Genomic DNA, 17,910 nt, shown 5'->3' with positions numbered 1-17,910 from the left:
TTTTGTTATTTTTTATTACTTTTTGCTATTTTTTGTTAGTGCGCACTAACTCCCGTTACTCTTATTAGCGCTAACTCCCGTTAGCGGGCACTAAGCCGAAAACCGATTTTTCACGAAAAAAAAGTCGATCCGCTGGAAAACGAGATTTTCCCACGGCCAGATGAATCCAAAAGCGGGAACGATCGGGCACCCGATTCACATCCCTTGCTTTCTGTCAATATCATTTATCTGCTTTAACATCCCCTTGCTGTTATCTTGCAAGGATTGTGCTGCTACAGGACAAATAATACCACCTCGTTTTCCTTCTCTCTCTCTTTTCTGCAGTCATTACACTTTGCTGTATCTTCAAATGCCGGATTCCCAGAACAAAGAAGGAGATAGAGGCACGGCATGCACAGCGGCAGGCAGGAAAAGAATATGCTGACAAACTGGAGACCGTGCCACCACTGAGTGAACTGACAGATATTCCTGGAGGTAATGCATTCTTTCTTTTTTTCTCTAAATTATTGTTTTTAGTTGGATCTTTATGGGCATGAACTGAACTCAGGAAACTCACCTTGACAGTGCTTTGGGGCAGATTAAAATTTACCAGTGCTTGTTCTACATTTTGTGCCTTTCCATATAGGAAGGCATATTTACTACATGATGACACCTATATGCCATGCTGAAAATTTGCAAGGGGCCTATAAATAGCAAGCACACGGTGGAGTTGTTGACTTATATGCACTGTGAATCAACAGTATATTGGCTTTTCTATATGCATAATTGTTAGGGCAGAATTAATGCTTAGGCAACTTACACGTACCGCATGCCTGGAGACCAAAGTCAGACCTGCCAAGTCTTCTGCAATTGCTGGGGGATCTCCTGCATGATGAGAAGTCAACAAGAGTAAAAAATGAGTGAATTTTGTAGACTTCATTTAATTGTAAACAAAAGGATGACAAAAGAATGGATATATTTTAGTGATATTGGTTGGTGAAAGAGAAGAAACCATGTACTGCCGCGAGTCGGCAGGCCCCCCCTCGGCGTGCACGCGCCTCCCCATCTCTTAAAGGGCCAGCGGCTAGGGAGTACTGCGGCCCAGGAAGATGATGTCAGGCTCAGGGCTCTATTTAGCCTGAACCCTGGCTATGCAGATTGCCTCTGCAATGGATCCTTCTCCTTGTTAGCCACTGGTTGCTGTGTGTTCCTGCTCCTGTGTTCCTGCTCCTGTGTTCCTGTCCCCGTGCCCTGGTTCCTATGCCCGTCTCTCACTTGGTTCATCTTCTACCTCCTGACTCAGAACGTCTCTTGGAATCTGCCTGCCTGCCGCCTGCCCTGACCTCAGAATGTCTCTTGGATACTGCCTGCCTGCCGCTTGCCCCGACCTCTTGGACTTTGCCTGTCTGCCGCCTGTCCTGACTCTGGCCTGACAGACCTCTCCTTCTCCTCTTGTTGTGGGATCCTGTTCACCAGGAACCCTCACCTAGGTCCTGCCAGCCCTGGCACCTAAGGGCTCAACCTATGGGGAACGAGGGCTGGTATAGGTGAAGGTCCAGCTCGGATTCCTGCTCCAACCAGTTCCACCTGCCAATGGAGGGGACCTGCGGGAGCTCTCCTACAGGTAGCAGCAGCTCCGCCTTGGCTAAGGGTCCACACCTAGGCACCAAGCTAACACCCAGGCTGCGTGGGGCTGGGAGAGTGGTTTGGACATATACACATTCTTTTGAATTTCCAAATGTATGTATGTAAATTTTCATGTAAAATTTCTGTGCATATTTTAGCAGATTCGTGTGTGCGTGGGTAGATGGAAAATTTTCAAAGCAGACTTGCACGTCAAAGTCCACTTTGAAAATTGGTGTAACCTATGCATGCATTTGCTGGCTAAGTTATGCAAAATATTACAAAATTATCCCCTAGGTGTTTACATATTATACTCATGCATGTAAACTCTAGCATATATAAACTACATTCATAATCACACACAGCAGTGCCAACCAACCCCAAATCCTCACCCATAATAAAATTCAAATCAGGAAAACATTTGAAAAAAGAGACTTTAAGTGATGACACTTGAGAAAATGTCTTTAAGTAATGGCAGAAAATAAATGAAGTCAGAATGGCTGAGACATAGAATTCCAAATACTTAGGACTCCTAGTTAATATTTCAGCACCCTTAGGGGCGGATTTTCAGAGCCCTGCTCGCCTAAATCCACCTAAATCCGGGCGGATTTAGGTGAGCAGGGCCCTGCGCGCCGGTGCGCCTATGTTCAATAGGCCTACCGGTGCGCGCAGACCCCGGGACTCGCGTAAGTCCCGGGGTTTGGCGAGGGGGCGTGTCGGGGGTGTGTCGGGGGCGGGCCCGGTCGTCGGGCATTTTGGGAGGGTGTCGGCAGCGTTTTGGGAGCAGGCCCGGGGGCGTGGCCGCGCCCTCCGTACCCGCCCCCAGGTCGCGTCCTGGCGCGCTAGCAGCCCGCTGGCGCGCGGGGATTTACGCCTCCCTCTGGGAGGCGTAAATCCCCCGACAAAGGTAAGGAGGGGGTTTAGACAGCGCCGGGCGGGTGGGTTAGGTAGAGGAAGGGAGGGGAAGGTGAGGGGAGGGCGTTAGAGGATTCCCTCCGAGGCCGCTCCGATTTCGGAGCGGCCTCGGAAGGAACGGAGGTAGGCTGCGCGGCTCGGTGCGCGCCGGCTATACAGAATCGATAGCCTTGCGCGCGCCGATCCGGGATTTTAGCGGATACGCGCGGCTATGCGCGAATCTACTAAATTCCCGCGTACTTTTGCTTGCGCCTGATGCGCCAGCAAAAGTACGCCTATTTGCGCGGTCTGAAAATCTACCCTTTAGTGAACGGGGTACCACTCTTACAATTTAGGCTGATCTTAAGGCATGATAGGGAACCTATTCTATCAATAAGGATGTACATTTCTTTAAATCAAATGAGTAATCCATAGAAACTCAGAAATAAAGAAATATGATGGCAGAATCCATCCACACAACTGCTCAGATCTACAATCTCTACTAATCCCACTGAGAGATCCCCTTTCTTGTCCCATGCTTTCTTGAACAAGGTATTACATTGTCTTCACCACCATCAGTGGGAGGCTGTTCCATGCATCCACTGTCCTTTCTGTAAAAAAATATTTCTTGATTACTTCTCAGTCTTTCCTCTTTCACACTCATCACATGAGCCCTCATTCCAGAACCTCCTTTCCATTGAAAGAGACCCACTGTTGCGCTCGGGGATGGACCTTTGTCCTGAGGCAGTGGAGAACTGCATCCTGGTAGGGACCAGAAAGCAACTGCCTCCAGGGGGTGGAGCACTGGAGGAGACAGAGGCTAGGAAGAGCTTCACCACTGGAAGTCCGCGGTCCCCCCGGGAGGAGCCCGTAGGGACCCGGGCCGCTTGGACTTAGGTGGGCCTCGCAGGGTCTCCTGGAAGGATGGAAGTCTGGCATGCCCACAGAAAGAAGGGGAGAGTGGTCAGGTTCGAGACTGGAGGTCAGATGGAACAAGGAGGACCAGAATAGCGTAGGTGATGACAAGGCTAGGAACAGAGCCAGAATCTAGAGACGTGGTCAAGCAGGCAGAGGTCAGAGTCCGGGAGTCAGTCTGAGAAGTAGTCAGCAAAGCAGGGGTCAGGTTCTGGAGGTCAAATGAGTTCACAGGCAGGCCGAGGTCAGAAGGCAGGCAGCAGGCAGATGAGTCTAAGAACAAACTGAGGTCAGGAGGCAGGCAGCAGGCAGGCAGGTCGAGGAACAGACTGGAGTCAGAAGGCAGGCAGCAGGCAGGCAGGTCGAGGAACAAGCCAAGGTCAGTACCAGTAAGACAGTCCAGAAGTACTACCTGGGGTGATGGACAGATGAACAGGAACAGGAGGACGCTGGAGTACTAGGAAGCAGGAAAAAGACAGTAACAGAACTGGAACAGAAGGATCCTGGAATGAGTTTTGGAACAAGACTGGAGCAAGATACAAATGCAGTGACAATCTAGCATACACGCTGACCCGATTGCCAAGGCAAGGAAGTACAAGCAGGGACTTCCTTATAACAGGGCGCACCAAGGAGCTAGGACCTGCCCTTGGCCCTTCAAGAGGTCGGGTGGTCTGCGCACACGCGTAGGGGCATGGCCAATACAGCCGAGGATGCCAAGTTCCAGCATGAGGCCTGGTGCGCAGTGGAAGGCCCGGTGATTGCCGCCGCGGGATGCCGAGGCCTGGAAGCGCTTGCAGCTGCCGCTAGGGAGGCCGACCCCGGACCTTCCGTGGAATCATGGAGGTGAGCAGGTCCGTGCGCTGGCCGGGTGCTGATGGGATGCGAACCACCCACCTCCTGTGAATTGATATCTCTGAGATATTTAAATGTCTTTATTAATGAATTGTGCACATAAGTTTACATACCCCTGGAAGAATTTGTAAGATGTGTAGCTTTTTAAGAATAAATCTGTACTAACTCTACAGACATAAAAAAATAGTGATGAGAAGGATGGAAAACTGGTTTCAAAACAATATTATACCAACCATATCTCCATTATTTCCATATAATCAAAACGCCTAGTATGATGGTCATTTAACACTCCATTTGTGTCCATGTCCCACATAGAAACCTGAGATCAGCGAACAAAGCACTCCTAACCATCCCTTCTGTTAGGACAGCAAAATTAACCCAAGTTAGAGAACGGGCATTATCCTTATCAGGTCTTATAATATGAAACCATGCCATTAGAGATTAGACTACAGAGAAATTTCAAACTTTTTTAAAAAAGCTTAAAAACCTGGCTTTTTAAACAAGCATTTTACAAAGAGAATGGAGAATAAAAGAGTAAGCAGGCAATAGACCAGCACTTAGCTCAAGATGTGCATATTTTTATTTTTATTTTTTATTTTAAATCCACCGCTAAAATAAAAGAAATTATACAGTTCTAAAGAGTTATACATGTATATAAAACTGATACATGTATAAAAGGACAAGATTTATTACACTCATCAATTAGCAGTTATTGTGAAATTATGTAACCGGACTTTAATGGCACTTTTATAGAACATATTACGATATACAATTCCCAACATTACTAATTATACCTTCCTGTAAACCGTTGTGATGGTATATAACTTAACGATGATATAGAAAATTTTTTAAAATAAATAAATACATTTTGATTGTATGGAAATAATGGAGATGTGGTTGGTATAATCAGACAAAACACGTCTGTTATTTTTAATGTAGGTACAGAGAAGGGCGACCAAAATGATAAAGGGAATGGAACAGCTCCCCTATGAGGAAAGACTAAAGAGGTTAGGACTTTTCAGCTTGGAGAAGAGACGACTGAGGGGGGGTATGATAGAGGTGTTTAAAATCATGAGAGGTCTAGAACGGGTGGATGTGAATCGGTTTTTTACTCTTTCGGATAATAGAAAGACTAGGGGGCACTCCATGAAGTTAGCATGTGGCACATTTAAAACTAATCGGAGAAAGTTCTTTTTCACTCAACGCACAATTAAACTCTGGAATTTGTTGCCAGAAGATGTGGTTAGTGCAGTTAGTATAGCTGTGTTTAAAAAAGGATTGGATAAGTTCTTGGAGGAGAAGTCCATTACCTGCTATTAATTAAGTTGACTTAGATAATAACCATCGCTATTACTAGCAACGGTAACATGGAATAGACTTAGTTTTTGGGTACTTTCTAGGTTCTTATGACTTGGATTGGCCACTGTTGGAAACAGGATGCTGGGCTTGATGGACCCTTGGTCTCACCCAGTATGGCATGTTCTTATGTAACACAGAGCAACACAATCATTAAAAAACCATAGCAATAAGTGACATAATAAAATGGACCTGTTCAACAGTTTGCATACTCTTAGAATCTTGTATGGCTCCTTTTGCATCAATGACATCTTGCAGTCTTTTGTGAAAATTATGAATGAGGCCCTTTATTTTCTCATGTGATAAAGTTGCCCATTCGTTTTTGCTAAAATCTCTAGATCCTGTAAATTCTTTGATTGTCTAGCATGAACTGTATGTTTGAGTTCTCCCCAAAGTGGCTGAATGATGTTGAGGTCAGGAGTCTGTGAGGTCCACTCCAGAACCGTCACTTTCTTCTGATGTAGCCACTGAAGGGTCGATTTGGCCTTATGTTTTGGATCATTGTCTTGCTGGAAAGTCCAGGAGCGCTCCATGTGCAGTTTTCTGGCTGATGAATGCAAATTAATGGTGCATTTATCCTGCTATCAATTTTGATGAAATTCCCTGTGATGCTGTAGCTCACCCCCCCCCCCCCCCCCCCCAATAAATAAATAAATAAATAAATAAATAAATAGAAAACCAGAAAAGATCTACATCCATGCTTGGTAGGGATGGTGTGCCTATCTTCATATCATTTATGATTGTTACCATAAAGTTCAATTTTGGTCTCATCACTCAAAATTATTTCATCCCAGAAGTTTTAAGGCTTCTCTAGGTTGCTGCTTGGCATATTGTAAGCAGGCTATTTTGTGGCATTGGTGCAGCAATAGTTTTCTTCTGGCAACTCTACCATGCAGCCCATTTTTGTTCAAGTATCTCCTTATTGTGCATGCTGAAATACCCAGACCTCTTTGTTTCAGAGAAGACGTTGCTTGTGGGTTTTTATTTTGCATCCTAACAAATTTTCCTGACAGTTGTATGCAAAATCTTTCTTGGTCTACATGACCGTGGTATGGTATTAACAGAACTCATAATTTTCCACTTCCTGATCAGAGTTGGTATAGTACTGATTGGCATTTTCAAATCTTTGGGTATCTTTTTATATCCTTTTCCTGATTTATAAAGTTGAACTACTTTTGCTCACAGATTCTTTTACAGTTCTTTTGCTTTCTCCATGCTTCATTAACCACCAGACTCAGAGCAGCGCTGGATGAAATGCATGAGAGTTTCTCAAGAGCTAAGAAATTCATTGAATATTTATGTGAAGCCACTAATTTTCCTTATTACTATGGTTTGTTTAATGATAATTTGAAACACATTAAAAATAACAGACATATTTTGTCTGATCACTCATGATGCTACACATTTTACAAATTCTGCCAGGGGTATGTAAACTTAGGAGCACAAGTGTATCTCCATTATCTCACTTTATCTCTAGAATGCCCATGTCCAGGTCTTTACCTAGATTCACTAGGTTGCTAAATTTAGACAACCAAAAATATGCTATCTTGGAGCAATGGTTGAGACAGAGAAAAGTCATAGAGAGCAAGTGCTGATTTTCAGTGCTAGGTCTGATTAGACAAATAGCAGTGCTAACTCCAGCTGGCTAAGCTTTAGGATGATTTTCACTTGAAAACCTATCGGGTTAGATCCAGATAAAAATCAGTTAAACTTAGCTGTTCAAAATTTGGCTCGCTAAGGCCTAGATTCTCTAATACTGCTGGGCTCTTTGAATCGCGTGGTACAGGGGGGGGCAAAGCAGGGGGCGGGCCTGCGAAAGTGGTGCTATTGGGCATGAAATTGGCATGGATGTCTTCGCGGCGTCTGCCCCGGTGCCGCCCCGACTCCTCCTATTCCGGTCTTGACGCCGCCCCGACTCCGCCCCCATTTGTTGATCGCACGCAAAAAGGGACTTTTCGTGTTGCGATTGCTTTGGAAAATGACCCCCTAAGTCAGCACCCTTTTGAAAACTTTCCCCAATGTGTTCAAATGGATATTTATTTGCTTGTTTATTAAAATTTCTTAATCGCTTCATGCACATGCCCTAAGCAATTTACAAAATAAACATACAGGGGCGGATTTTCATACTCCGCGAATAGGCCTACTTTTGTTTGCGCTCCAGGCGCAAACAAAAGTACGCTGGATTTTAGTAGATACGCACGGAGCCGCGCGTATCTGCTAAAAGCCTGGATCGGCGCGCACAAGGCTATGGATTTTGTATAGCCGGCGCGCGCCGAGCCGCGCAGCCTACCCCCGTTCCCTCCGAGGCCGCTCTGAAATCGGAGCGGCCTCGGAGGGAACTTCCTTTTGCCCTCCCCTCACCTTCCCCTCCCTTCCCCTACCTATCCCACCCACCCGGCCCTGTCTAAGCCCCCACCTTACCTTTGTCGGGGGATTTACGCCTCCCTTTGGGAGGCGTAAATCCCCGCGCGCCAGCGGACCTCTTGCGCGCCGGGCCGCGACCTGGGGGCGGGTACGGAGGGCGCGGCCACGCCCCCGGACCGCCCGGGCCGTAGCCACGCCCCCGTACCCACCCCCAAAACGCTGCCGACACGCCCCGAAAACGCCGCGACGACCGGGACCGCCCCCGACACGCCCCCCTCGGAGAACCCCGGGACTTACGCGAGTCCCGGGGCTCTGCGCGCGCCGGTAGGCCTATGTAAAATAGGCGCACCGGCGAGCAGGGCTCTTAAAATCCGCCCCACAGGTCCTATTCATTAGTTTTGATTGAATAGCTTCTCGGTGAAGTAATTGAGAGTTAAGATATTGTGGTGCTATTTTTATCCTGCTGCCATATTGGGTCTGCATAATACATACTGTGTCCTCCATATCCTTTGCTACAGTGTCCTGGATTCTCTGTAGAGAAAACAATTCTGTCAATTGGTAATGGAAACCTCATTGGAGGGGTTGATACTGTACCTAGTGCTAACCAATGTGACAGCATCTCTGATGCTGCAGTGGACGATCATCTGGGAGCCACCGATCACTGGATGGTGTGGTTCAGTATGCAAATACAGGAGCCGGAGGTTCGTTCAAAAGGAAGGATCTTCAAGAAAACTAACTTTGTTAAAATAAGGGGTTTACCTCAAGAAGTCATTAGCTGAAAGGGAAAATCTAGGGAAAGTAGACGAGAAGTTGACAAAACTAAAAAGACCTATTACAAGGGCAACTAAACTTTTTGTTAGAAAAGTAAATAAAGGAAAGAGACAAAAAAAAAGAAGCCACTATGGTTTTCTAAAGAAGTAGCTGAAAAGGTAAGGGAAAAAAATGTAATGTTCATAAACTGCAAGAGGTCAGAGCAGGAGGAAGACAGGTGACATTATCTGGAAAAGCTGACGTTATCTGGAAAAGCTAACAAAATCTGGAAAAGTAGTTAGGAATGCAGAGATTCAAATGGAAAAAAAACCAGTAAATGTGGTAAACTTTTAGATATTTTAGTGATGGAAGTAGAAAAGTGGCATTGTGAGATTCAGAAGTGAAGGGGAGAAATATGTAAATATTGATGAGGACAATGCAAAATTGTTTAAAAAATATTTCTGTTTGGTGCTCCCTGTGGAAGGGCTTGGAGTAGGACCATATAAAATGAAAACAAAAAAAGATTGTAAGTTAGGTAAACCTCAATTGATTTTAAGAAAGTTGTGTTCAGGAGCTGCTAACTGAACTTAAAATAGATAAAGTGATGGGCCGAATGAGACACATCTGAGAGCATTAAGGGAACAGAGAGGTTCTAGCAGCTCCACTCTCTGACTTTTTAAATACTGTACTTCTTTAGAGTTGGGAGTAGTTTTGGAGGACTGGAGATGGGTTGATGTGGTTACTATTCACAAGTAAGAAGGAGGCTGGAAACTACAGGTCAGTTAGTCTGACCTCTGTTGTAAGCAAATTAATGGAATTTCTGCTAAAACAGAGGATAGCGCAGTTTTCATAATCCAATAAATTGCAAGATCTGAGGCAGCATAGTTTTACCAGAGGTAGGTCTTGTCACACAAATGTAATCAATTTCTTTGATTCAGTGACCAGAAAGTTAGATTAGGGGAAAGCGCTAGATGTACTTAGATTTCAGTACATAAATAGGTGACGTAAATAAATCGAGTGCCCTTGACATGAGTCCTGGAGTGACTGACTGGGTTAGAAACTAGTTGAGTGGGAGGCAACAACAGGTAGTGATAACTTGAGTTCACTCTGAGATAGGGAGGGAGTGTTAATATCTATCTATCTATTTATTTATTTATATTTACCTTCCTCCATTCCTCAGTTTCCAGTTATTCAATGTGGATACCAAATTCACATTCATGCAAATGACAAACACAATTTATAATAGATAACAAAGAACATATAAATACAATTCTGCTGGGATTGCTACTATCCTCAAAATGCTTTCTGATCAAAAAAAGGCCAGCACAAAGTGAACATCTTTCACTTTTTTCCCTAACTTTCAAATAATTACATTCTTCCATGGATATTGTTGCACTGGACGTGGACCCTTGGCCAGGTGCAGGATTGGTACGGCCCTCCGGTCGGACCCGGAGAGTGCCTGCCACCAGAAGGTGGAGCACAGGAGGAGACAGAGGCCAGCTGGAGCTTCACCAATAGCAACCCGGGGTTCCCTCAGGTTGAGCCCTTGGATACCCGGGCCGCCTGGTCTTAGGTGGGCCTCGCAGGATCTCCTGGAGAGGAAATGAAGAGGAGTGCCCACCACGATCAAGGATGCATGGTCGATGTCCAAACAAGAATGTCCAGAGGTCACAGGAGGCCAGAACAAAGAGTCCAAGTGGATAGCGAGGATCAAGGCCAGAGTAACAGTTCAGGATGGTCAGCTGAAGCAGGGGTCAGTACTTGTAGTCAATCCGGGAGTAGTCAGGTCAGGCAGAGGTCAAGTTCCAGGCAGTGATCAGAAGTAGTCAGTGGTCAGGCAGAGGTCATTATAGGCAGCGATCAGAAGTAGTCAGGAGCAAGCAATGGTCAGTACCGTGAGATCAGTCCGAAGGGTACTACCAAGGATGGAGAGACGAAGGAACAGGAGACGCTGGAACAGGAGACACAGGAGATGCTGGAACTGGAGACACAGGAGACACTGGAACAGGAGACGCTGGAACAAGAGACACTGGAACACGAGACACTGGAAGGCAAACTAGAGACACCGGAGTGTACGACCCGATTGCCAAGGCGAGGAAGTGGTGTCTGATCACTTCCTTTAATGCAGCCATCAATCAGGGTGCACCGTGGAGGTGGGATCCGCCCCGGCCCTTTAAGAGGACGTGTGGTCCGCGTGCACGCGCCTAGGGGCGGGGCCGATGCCACGGAGGACACCAAGCCCTGCCGTGAGGCCTGGATGGGAGACTGAGCGCGGGGGAGCTGAGGACCCTGTGAACTGGCTGCGGCGGTGGAGTGGGAGAGCCCGGAGCTCGTGGACGGACGTGAAAGGTGAGCAGGCCCTGTTACTGTTACTCTGGCCTTGATCCTCGCTATCCACTTGGACTTTTTGTTCTGGCCTCCTGTGACCTCTGGACATTCTTGTTTGGATGCGGTCGGTAAGCGCAACAGTTATCAGCAGGCAGGTTATTCCATAGCTGTGTCCCTGAGATAGGAAAGTTGTAGAGTTCTTTTCTTGTAGATGAAACTTTTGAATAGAAGGTTTTACAAAATCATTTTGAATGGATGAGCTCAGGCTGTGTAATGGACTATAAAACTTAATTTTATTAGATAAACACTATTTCTCAAGATGCATAGCTTTATGCATCAAGGTTAAGATTTTGAACTGTGCTTTCTGAAAAACCGACAGCCAGTGAAGATTATATACTTTTCTGAGAAACACTATCATTCCTTTTCAAATCAAATACAATTTACACTGTGGCATGTTGAACCAACTGAAGGGCTTGGAATAAGTATTTTGGTAATCCTAGTGGTGTACCTTAGAGATCAGTCCTTGGACCAATTCTTTTCAACATTTTTGTGAGTCACATTGCAGAAGAATTGTCAGGAAAGGTTTGTCTTTTTGCTTATGATACCAAAATCTGCAACAGGGTAGATAGCCAGGAAGGTATGGAAAATATAAGGAGGGATATAGTGAAGCTTGAAGAATGGCCTAGGGTTTGGCAGCTAAGAATTAATGCTAAAAAAGTAGTTATGAATTTAGGATGCAAAAACACGAGAGAGATACAGTATAGAAGTGAAATTCTAAGCACTAAAGAAGAGTGGAATATGGGGGTGATCTTATCTGATGATCTTAAGGTGGCCAAACAGGTGGATAAAGCAATGGCAAAAGCCAGAAAGATGCTTGGCTGCATAGGGAGAGGAATGGTCAGCAGAAAAGGGAAGTGATATTACCCCTGTATAAGTCCCTTGTAAGACCTCATTTGGAATAGTCTGTACAATTCTGGAGACTCACCTTCAAAAGGATATAAAGTTAGTTCAAAGCAGTGTTTCTCATCCATCTCCTGGAGGCACACCTATCCAGTCAGGTTTTCAGGATTGCCACAATGAATATCCTTGAGTTAAATTTGTATATGCAAAACTATATTATGCATATTCATTATAGACATCCTAAAAATCTACTGGTTCGGTGTGCCTCCAGGAGAGGGTTGGGAATCACTGGGCCAGAGGATTGCTACTAACTTGGTCAGTGGTCTTCGTTCTAAAGCATACTGGGACAGAGTTAAAGATTTAAACATGTATACCCTAGAGGAACGACAAGACAGGGGATATACAATAGAGACACTTAAATACCTCTAAGGTTTCTATATACAGGAGGCAGGCTTCTTTCAATGGAAAGGAAGCTCTAGAACAAGGGATTATGTGATGAGGTTGAAAGGGGGTACACAGAGGAGTAATCTAAGGAAATGTTTTTACAGAGAAGGTAGTGGATGCATGGAACAACTTCCCTTTGGAGGTGGTAGAGTTAAAAAAAAAGTATCTAAATTCAATAAAGCATGGGATAAACACTAGAGATGAGCTTCGTTTTTTTCTGCTGGGTCGTTTTTTTGAGTCGGACGCTTCAGGGTAAAGTTCGTTTTCCCTCGGTTAATTTTTTGGGAAAACTATACGGGGAAAAATGAAACCGGCCCAAAAAACGACACGGGAAAACGAAGCTCAAAAAAACCCACCCCAAGCATTAAAATTCACTTTAAATCATTAACTACAACCCCTCCCCACACCATCCCGATCCCTCCCCAAGACTTACTAACAACCCTGGTGGTCCAGCGGGGTCCCGCGAGAGATTTCTCTCTCCATGCCATCTGACTTTCGGGCCTGCCTCGATCAAAATGGCGCCGATAGCCTTTGCCCATACATGTCACAGGGGCTACCGGTGCCATTGGTCAGCCCCGTCACATGGCCATTGGCACCATCTTGTGCTCCTACCATGTGACGGGGCTGACCAATGGCACCGGTAGCCCCGTGACATTGTATGGGCAAAGGCTATCGGTGCCATTTTGATTACTGGCAGCCAAGGCCAGAGTGCAGGAGATCTCTCCCAGACCCCCGCTGGACAACCAAGGACTTTTGGCAAGTCTTGGGGGACCCTCCTGACCCCCACAAGACTTGCCAAAAGTCCATCGGGGGTCCGGGAGCGACCTCCTGCACTCGGACCGTCGGCGCCAATAATCAAAATGGTGCCGATAGCCTTTGCCCATACTATGTCACAGGGGCTACCAGTGCCATTTGTCGACCCCTGTCACATGGTAGGAGCACAAGATGGCACCGGCCGTCCATTGCTCCTACCCTGTGAAATTGCCTAATTCGTGATAAACGAATGCACATCTCTAATAAACACAGGGAATCTCTGAGGGAGTGTAGGAATTGTAAAGGTGAATTCGGTGGGAAGTTAGGCAAACTAGATAGACCATATGTTTTTTTCTGCATCACATTTCTGTGTTTCTAGGTATACGAGAGAGAAAGCATAGGACAAGCTTATAGTGTTAGCCATTGCCAAACAGGGAGCAATTTTCAAACAACCCGCTAAGGTGCAAAGTTCATGGATACATTGTATCTGTGAATTTGGTACTTAATTCTCAAAAGCTAGGGATGCTTAGGATTTTTTTGTTTTGGTTTGCTATATTCATTTATGGATAATGTTTTTGTTTTTCCATTTTTGTTTGTTTTAGAAAATATTGTGCACTATTTTCCAAAACTAATGGAGCCCCACATTTTTGGGGATTTACAAGGGTATTTTGCATTTATTTTGGGGTAAACTGAGCCAAAACAAAATGGTAATTACCATTCTTTTTAAAATGAATGCATATACCTAATGATTATTTTCCCTTCAAGAATTGCCCATGGGTACAAAGGACCTACAGACTTTGCACATGCCTTTCATGACTGTTGCTTAGTTAATCCTGCAGTATTTTTCTTGGTGGCAAAATACTACTGAGAAAAATACTGCAACTTAGATGTCACTAGTGTCAATGCATGATGGCAGCACCACAGCCTAAGGCTTCCATCTTTTAAAGGGCCTGAATGGCCCAGAAATAGTCTTTCCCAGTAACATGAAAACCTAAGTACTAAGGCCTAGATTCATCAAAATGCTATAAATGGGGAGTCACGTGGGGTGATGTGCTGAGGAGGATGCATTTCCCTTCAGCTCCGAGCACCTTGCCAGCAATTTAATGGCTCAGACCCACAAATCGGCTACCTACGCGCTTTCCTGAGATTACATGACACTGGCACATGTCCATAGTAAAATATATGAATAAAACGCCGCAATCCATGGCTTCAAAGAGCACCCGTAAAGAAAAAGAGAAGGACAAAGGAAAGGTGGGGAGATCAAGATGGCGGTGGCAGCGGCGGTAAATGATCCGGAATCTAGCCCACCAAGCGCGATCACTGTGGAGACACTGAGAGAAACCATAGCCTCTACCCTCGACGAAAAATTAGCAGGCATGCACAAGAAACTTTCCGGAATGAGTGAGGCGCTCTCAGACCTGGGCCCTCAGCTCGATCAAGTGGAAACCCGGGTAATGATGGTGGAGGAGGAAATGGCGACCGCAGCACAAAAGATCCAGGCGCATGAAACCGCACTCAGAGACTGCCAAGAGAAACTCAACGACCTCAAAAACCGGTCGAGAAGAGCCAACCTCCGATTCCTAGGGCTACCTGAGGCAGCGGATGATAAAGGCTTTTGTGAGTTCCTTGAGACATGGCTGCCTGAAGCAGTAGGTTTGCCTGAACTCAAAGGGCTTCTGGTTGTGGAGCGGGCTCATAGAGTGGGCCCCAAGAAAATGGTGGATTCGCACCCGAGAATTGCAATCGCCAAATTTATGAACTACGCCCATAAACAAAAAGTTTGGCTAGCCTTCCGGCAAAGAAAAGATCTTGCCTATAACAACCATAAAATAAGGCTCCCTCAGGACTACTCTGTCAGTGTGTCCCAGCTCCGGAGGCAATTCTCGGCGCTATGCTCTCATTTAGTGGCGACTAACGCCAAAATTGCCCTTCAGTACCTGCAATTTTAAAGGTCTGGAAAGATGGCAAGGTACACACCTTTACCTCGCCAGAGGCAGCTAAGAGTATCTTGCAGCCAAATGCCACATAAACAATGAAGAGCTGGTTACAGGCTTAAAGTTTACAGCCAAAATTTCCTGTTGTTGAACTTTGGATTTAACGCTGGTCCAGCCGGAGTGGGCTTAGCATTTCGGGAAAATTGTGGTTCTGATTACTGGGCAGCACTCGGGCACTGACACCCAGAGCACACGTTTCCACTTGTGTGCCACACAGGGAGAACTCCTTATAACCAGGTCCGGAATCTGGGGGACTGGAGACACTGAACACGCTCGAGCAGCTGGATCCCAGGAAGTATGACCTGCAGATCTCAGACTGGACACTGGGGACTGTCAGCAGCGAGGAGCTCGAACATCCAGACACTGACCCTCGATCTCCCATCTGCATGCAGAGGGAGAAGGACTATGTTGTTTGTGATTGTATGGTTGTGTTTGGGGTTGGGGGAGGGGAGGGGAGGGGAGAAGGGTGGGGTGTATGATGGTGGTATTGGGGAGAAGGAGGGGGGAAGCTCTTGATGTGAGAAAGCTTAAAGGATGGGTTACGTATCCAGAAGATTGGCAATACAGGAGAATGTCAGGCTGTTGTGAGGTGGGAGGAGAGTGGGGGCTGGGCACCTCCTCCAAGGGGCTCAGGAAGAAATTGGGCATGGAAATTACAGGAAACTCACTTAAATGCAGGAGAAAGTCAAAAATTGAAGAGGGATTGGGTTGGTGTATGTGTCTTTGCTCCAGCATATGGTTGTAAGGCAGGAGTGGCCATTTTAATACTTAAATCCTCAGACTTTAGTATAAAACTATCAGTGGTGGACCCCGAAGGCAGATTCATCCTGGTGAGAGGACATTGGAAGGGTCTAGAAGTAATGGTTTGTAATGTATGTGCACCAAATAATAACTCCCAGGAATTTTTTAGGAAATTGTTGAGTACGATCCTTACCCACTCGGAAGGCTCGTTAATATTAGCTGGAGATTTCAACTGCGTACACGATCCGGCTTGGAATCGTGGCGTGTCCCTTAGATATGCCTAGGGCCCTGGAAATTTATCTTCCCCTCTGCCGGATGGATGAACCCTGGTAAATGTAGCTCCTTGGATGCAGCTAACAACTCAAAAGGGGACCCCGCTACATAAATATTTCCTCAAAATGTAAAAATTTAAAGAAAAAATATCTATTTTTGACTCCTAAATATTTCAGCTGTTGTCTATCTTTTCTATATATTTTTCCACTCCTGGGTGTTATTCCACTCCTGGGTGCTATTGCACAATAGCTGGGACTCCCAACCAGCTTCTTAGAAAATCAGGTTGCATTTGCTCTTATTAAACAACCTTAAAATTACATTTATGCCTTAACCTTTGGAGCATGATTCTGTATGCTTTCTGTTCTTTCAATGTCCTACTGACTCCTGCTGTTTGCTGACTATGATTGTCTTCTCACTGTATCTTTGTTCTGACTGATTCTCTTCTAATTCTGCTCTGTAGGCTCTACTGAAAGTCTCCAGACTCTGTCTGGTCATGTCCAGTCCAGACCTCTTAATGCCCTACCTGTTGTGAAAGAAGAAGATGAAATGGCTTTCCAAGGGACTTAAGGACTGCCTTCTTCCTTCTCACTTTCTTTCCTTTGATTTCCTACTTTCATGACTTGCTGCGAGATTCTTCATGCTCTAGGACTTGGCATCTTGTTTTGTCTCTGTATATTAGTTTGCTGTGCTTTATCATTGTTACTTTAATATTTTATTCTCAATGTTTTGAGCTTGGCATACCCATCCAGTTAGGGGATCTATTACTTTAAAGGCATTCAAGCTATACTCTTTTGCCCCCCCCCCCAAAAAAAAATTCATACTCTGAAATATGAATAATATATAGAAGCATCCAAAAAAAGATATAGAAGAGTTCAAAAGGTGATATATTTTTAGTTGTTATGAAATACACATTTTCTAAGCTAGTATGTATGTTAACATTAATGATGTAATAAATAATTACTGTTTTAAAAGAAATTACGTTTCCCCCAATAACTTTTGCATTTCTAGTCTAATAGGACATGTGATGATATTATCCAACTCCCTCATTCAGATTTTTGCCAGAATGCTGAAAAACAACAGTACGATCGAATATAACCTCTACATGCAGCAGATATTTGAAACAAACTTGAAATCTTTGGGAAAATAATGTCTGTCACACTTTGCTCCCACAGACAATGTCTATTCATACTGTATTGGATATGCACTAACATTAGTGCTAAATTTAGCATGTAAGCTAAAATGTGACTTAACAGCCTATGCAATAAATTTAAGCTAATGCCTACAAAACAAACCATTATCAGAGCAAACACACATGATTAGCATGCACACAATGGATCACAAAATCCCCTATAGTAAACATTTAGCATGGGGAAATGTCAGTCTCCTTTCCAACCAACCTCAGTCTTGATCCCTTCCCCACCACATCACACAGATCATCATATTAGGCACTCAGAGAATTAGTCTAGTGGTTAGAGCAGTTGGTTAAAAACCTGGAAAGCCAGAGTTCAAATTCCACTTCTCCTGCAGATTCTTCTTATGATCTTAGAGAAGTGATTTCACCCTCTGTTGCCAAATATATAAACTTAGGATATGATTTATTAAGCTTTTTTTCCCCATAGACACAGAATGGGAAAAAAGCTTTAGTAAATTATGGCCTATATTTAATAGGAATGTGCAGCAGGGACAGATTAGTCCCATCTGGTATTCGTATTTGTGGGGACCCAAATCCGTTGCATCCATTCTC

At 45.0% G+C, this 17,910-nt stretch overlaps 1 protein-coding gene across 1 annotated transcript in view; it reads left to right on the top strand.

Moving 5' to 3' along the window:
* Positions 1–17,910, top strand: part of TMIE (transmembrane inner ear) — a 176,079-nt gene that overhangs the window by 111,871 nt on the left and 46,298 nt on the right. Inside the window, exon 4 of the mRNA XM_029587021.1 lies at positions 325–474. Coding sequence (XP_029442881.1) covers positions 325–474 — 150 coding nt within the window. The remainder of the gene's footprint in view (positions 1–324; positions 475–17,910) is intronic.

Source organism: Rhinatrema bivittatum, chromosome 2 (assembly GCF_901001135.1).
Source record: "Rhinatrema bivittatum chromosome 2, aRhiBiv1.1, whole genome shotgun sequence".
NCBI classification, from domain to species: domain Eukaryota; kingdom Metazoa; phylum Chordata; class Amphibia; order Gymnophiona; family Rhinatrematidae; genus Rhinatrema; species Rhinatrema bivittatum.
Note: the sequence above shows the minus strand (reverse complement) of the source record. Positions and strands in the feature narration are given on the sequence as shown.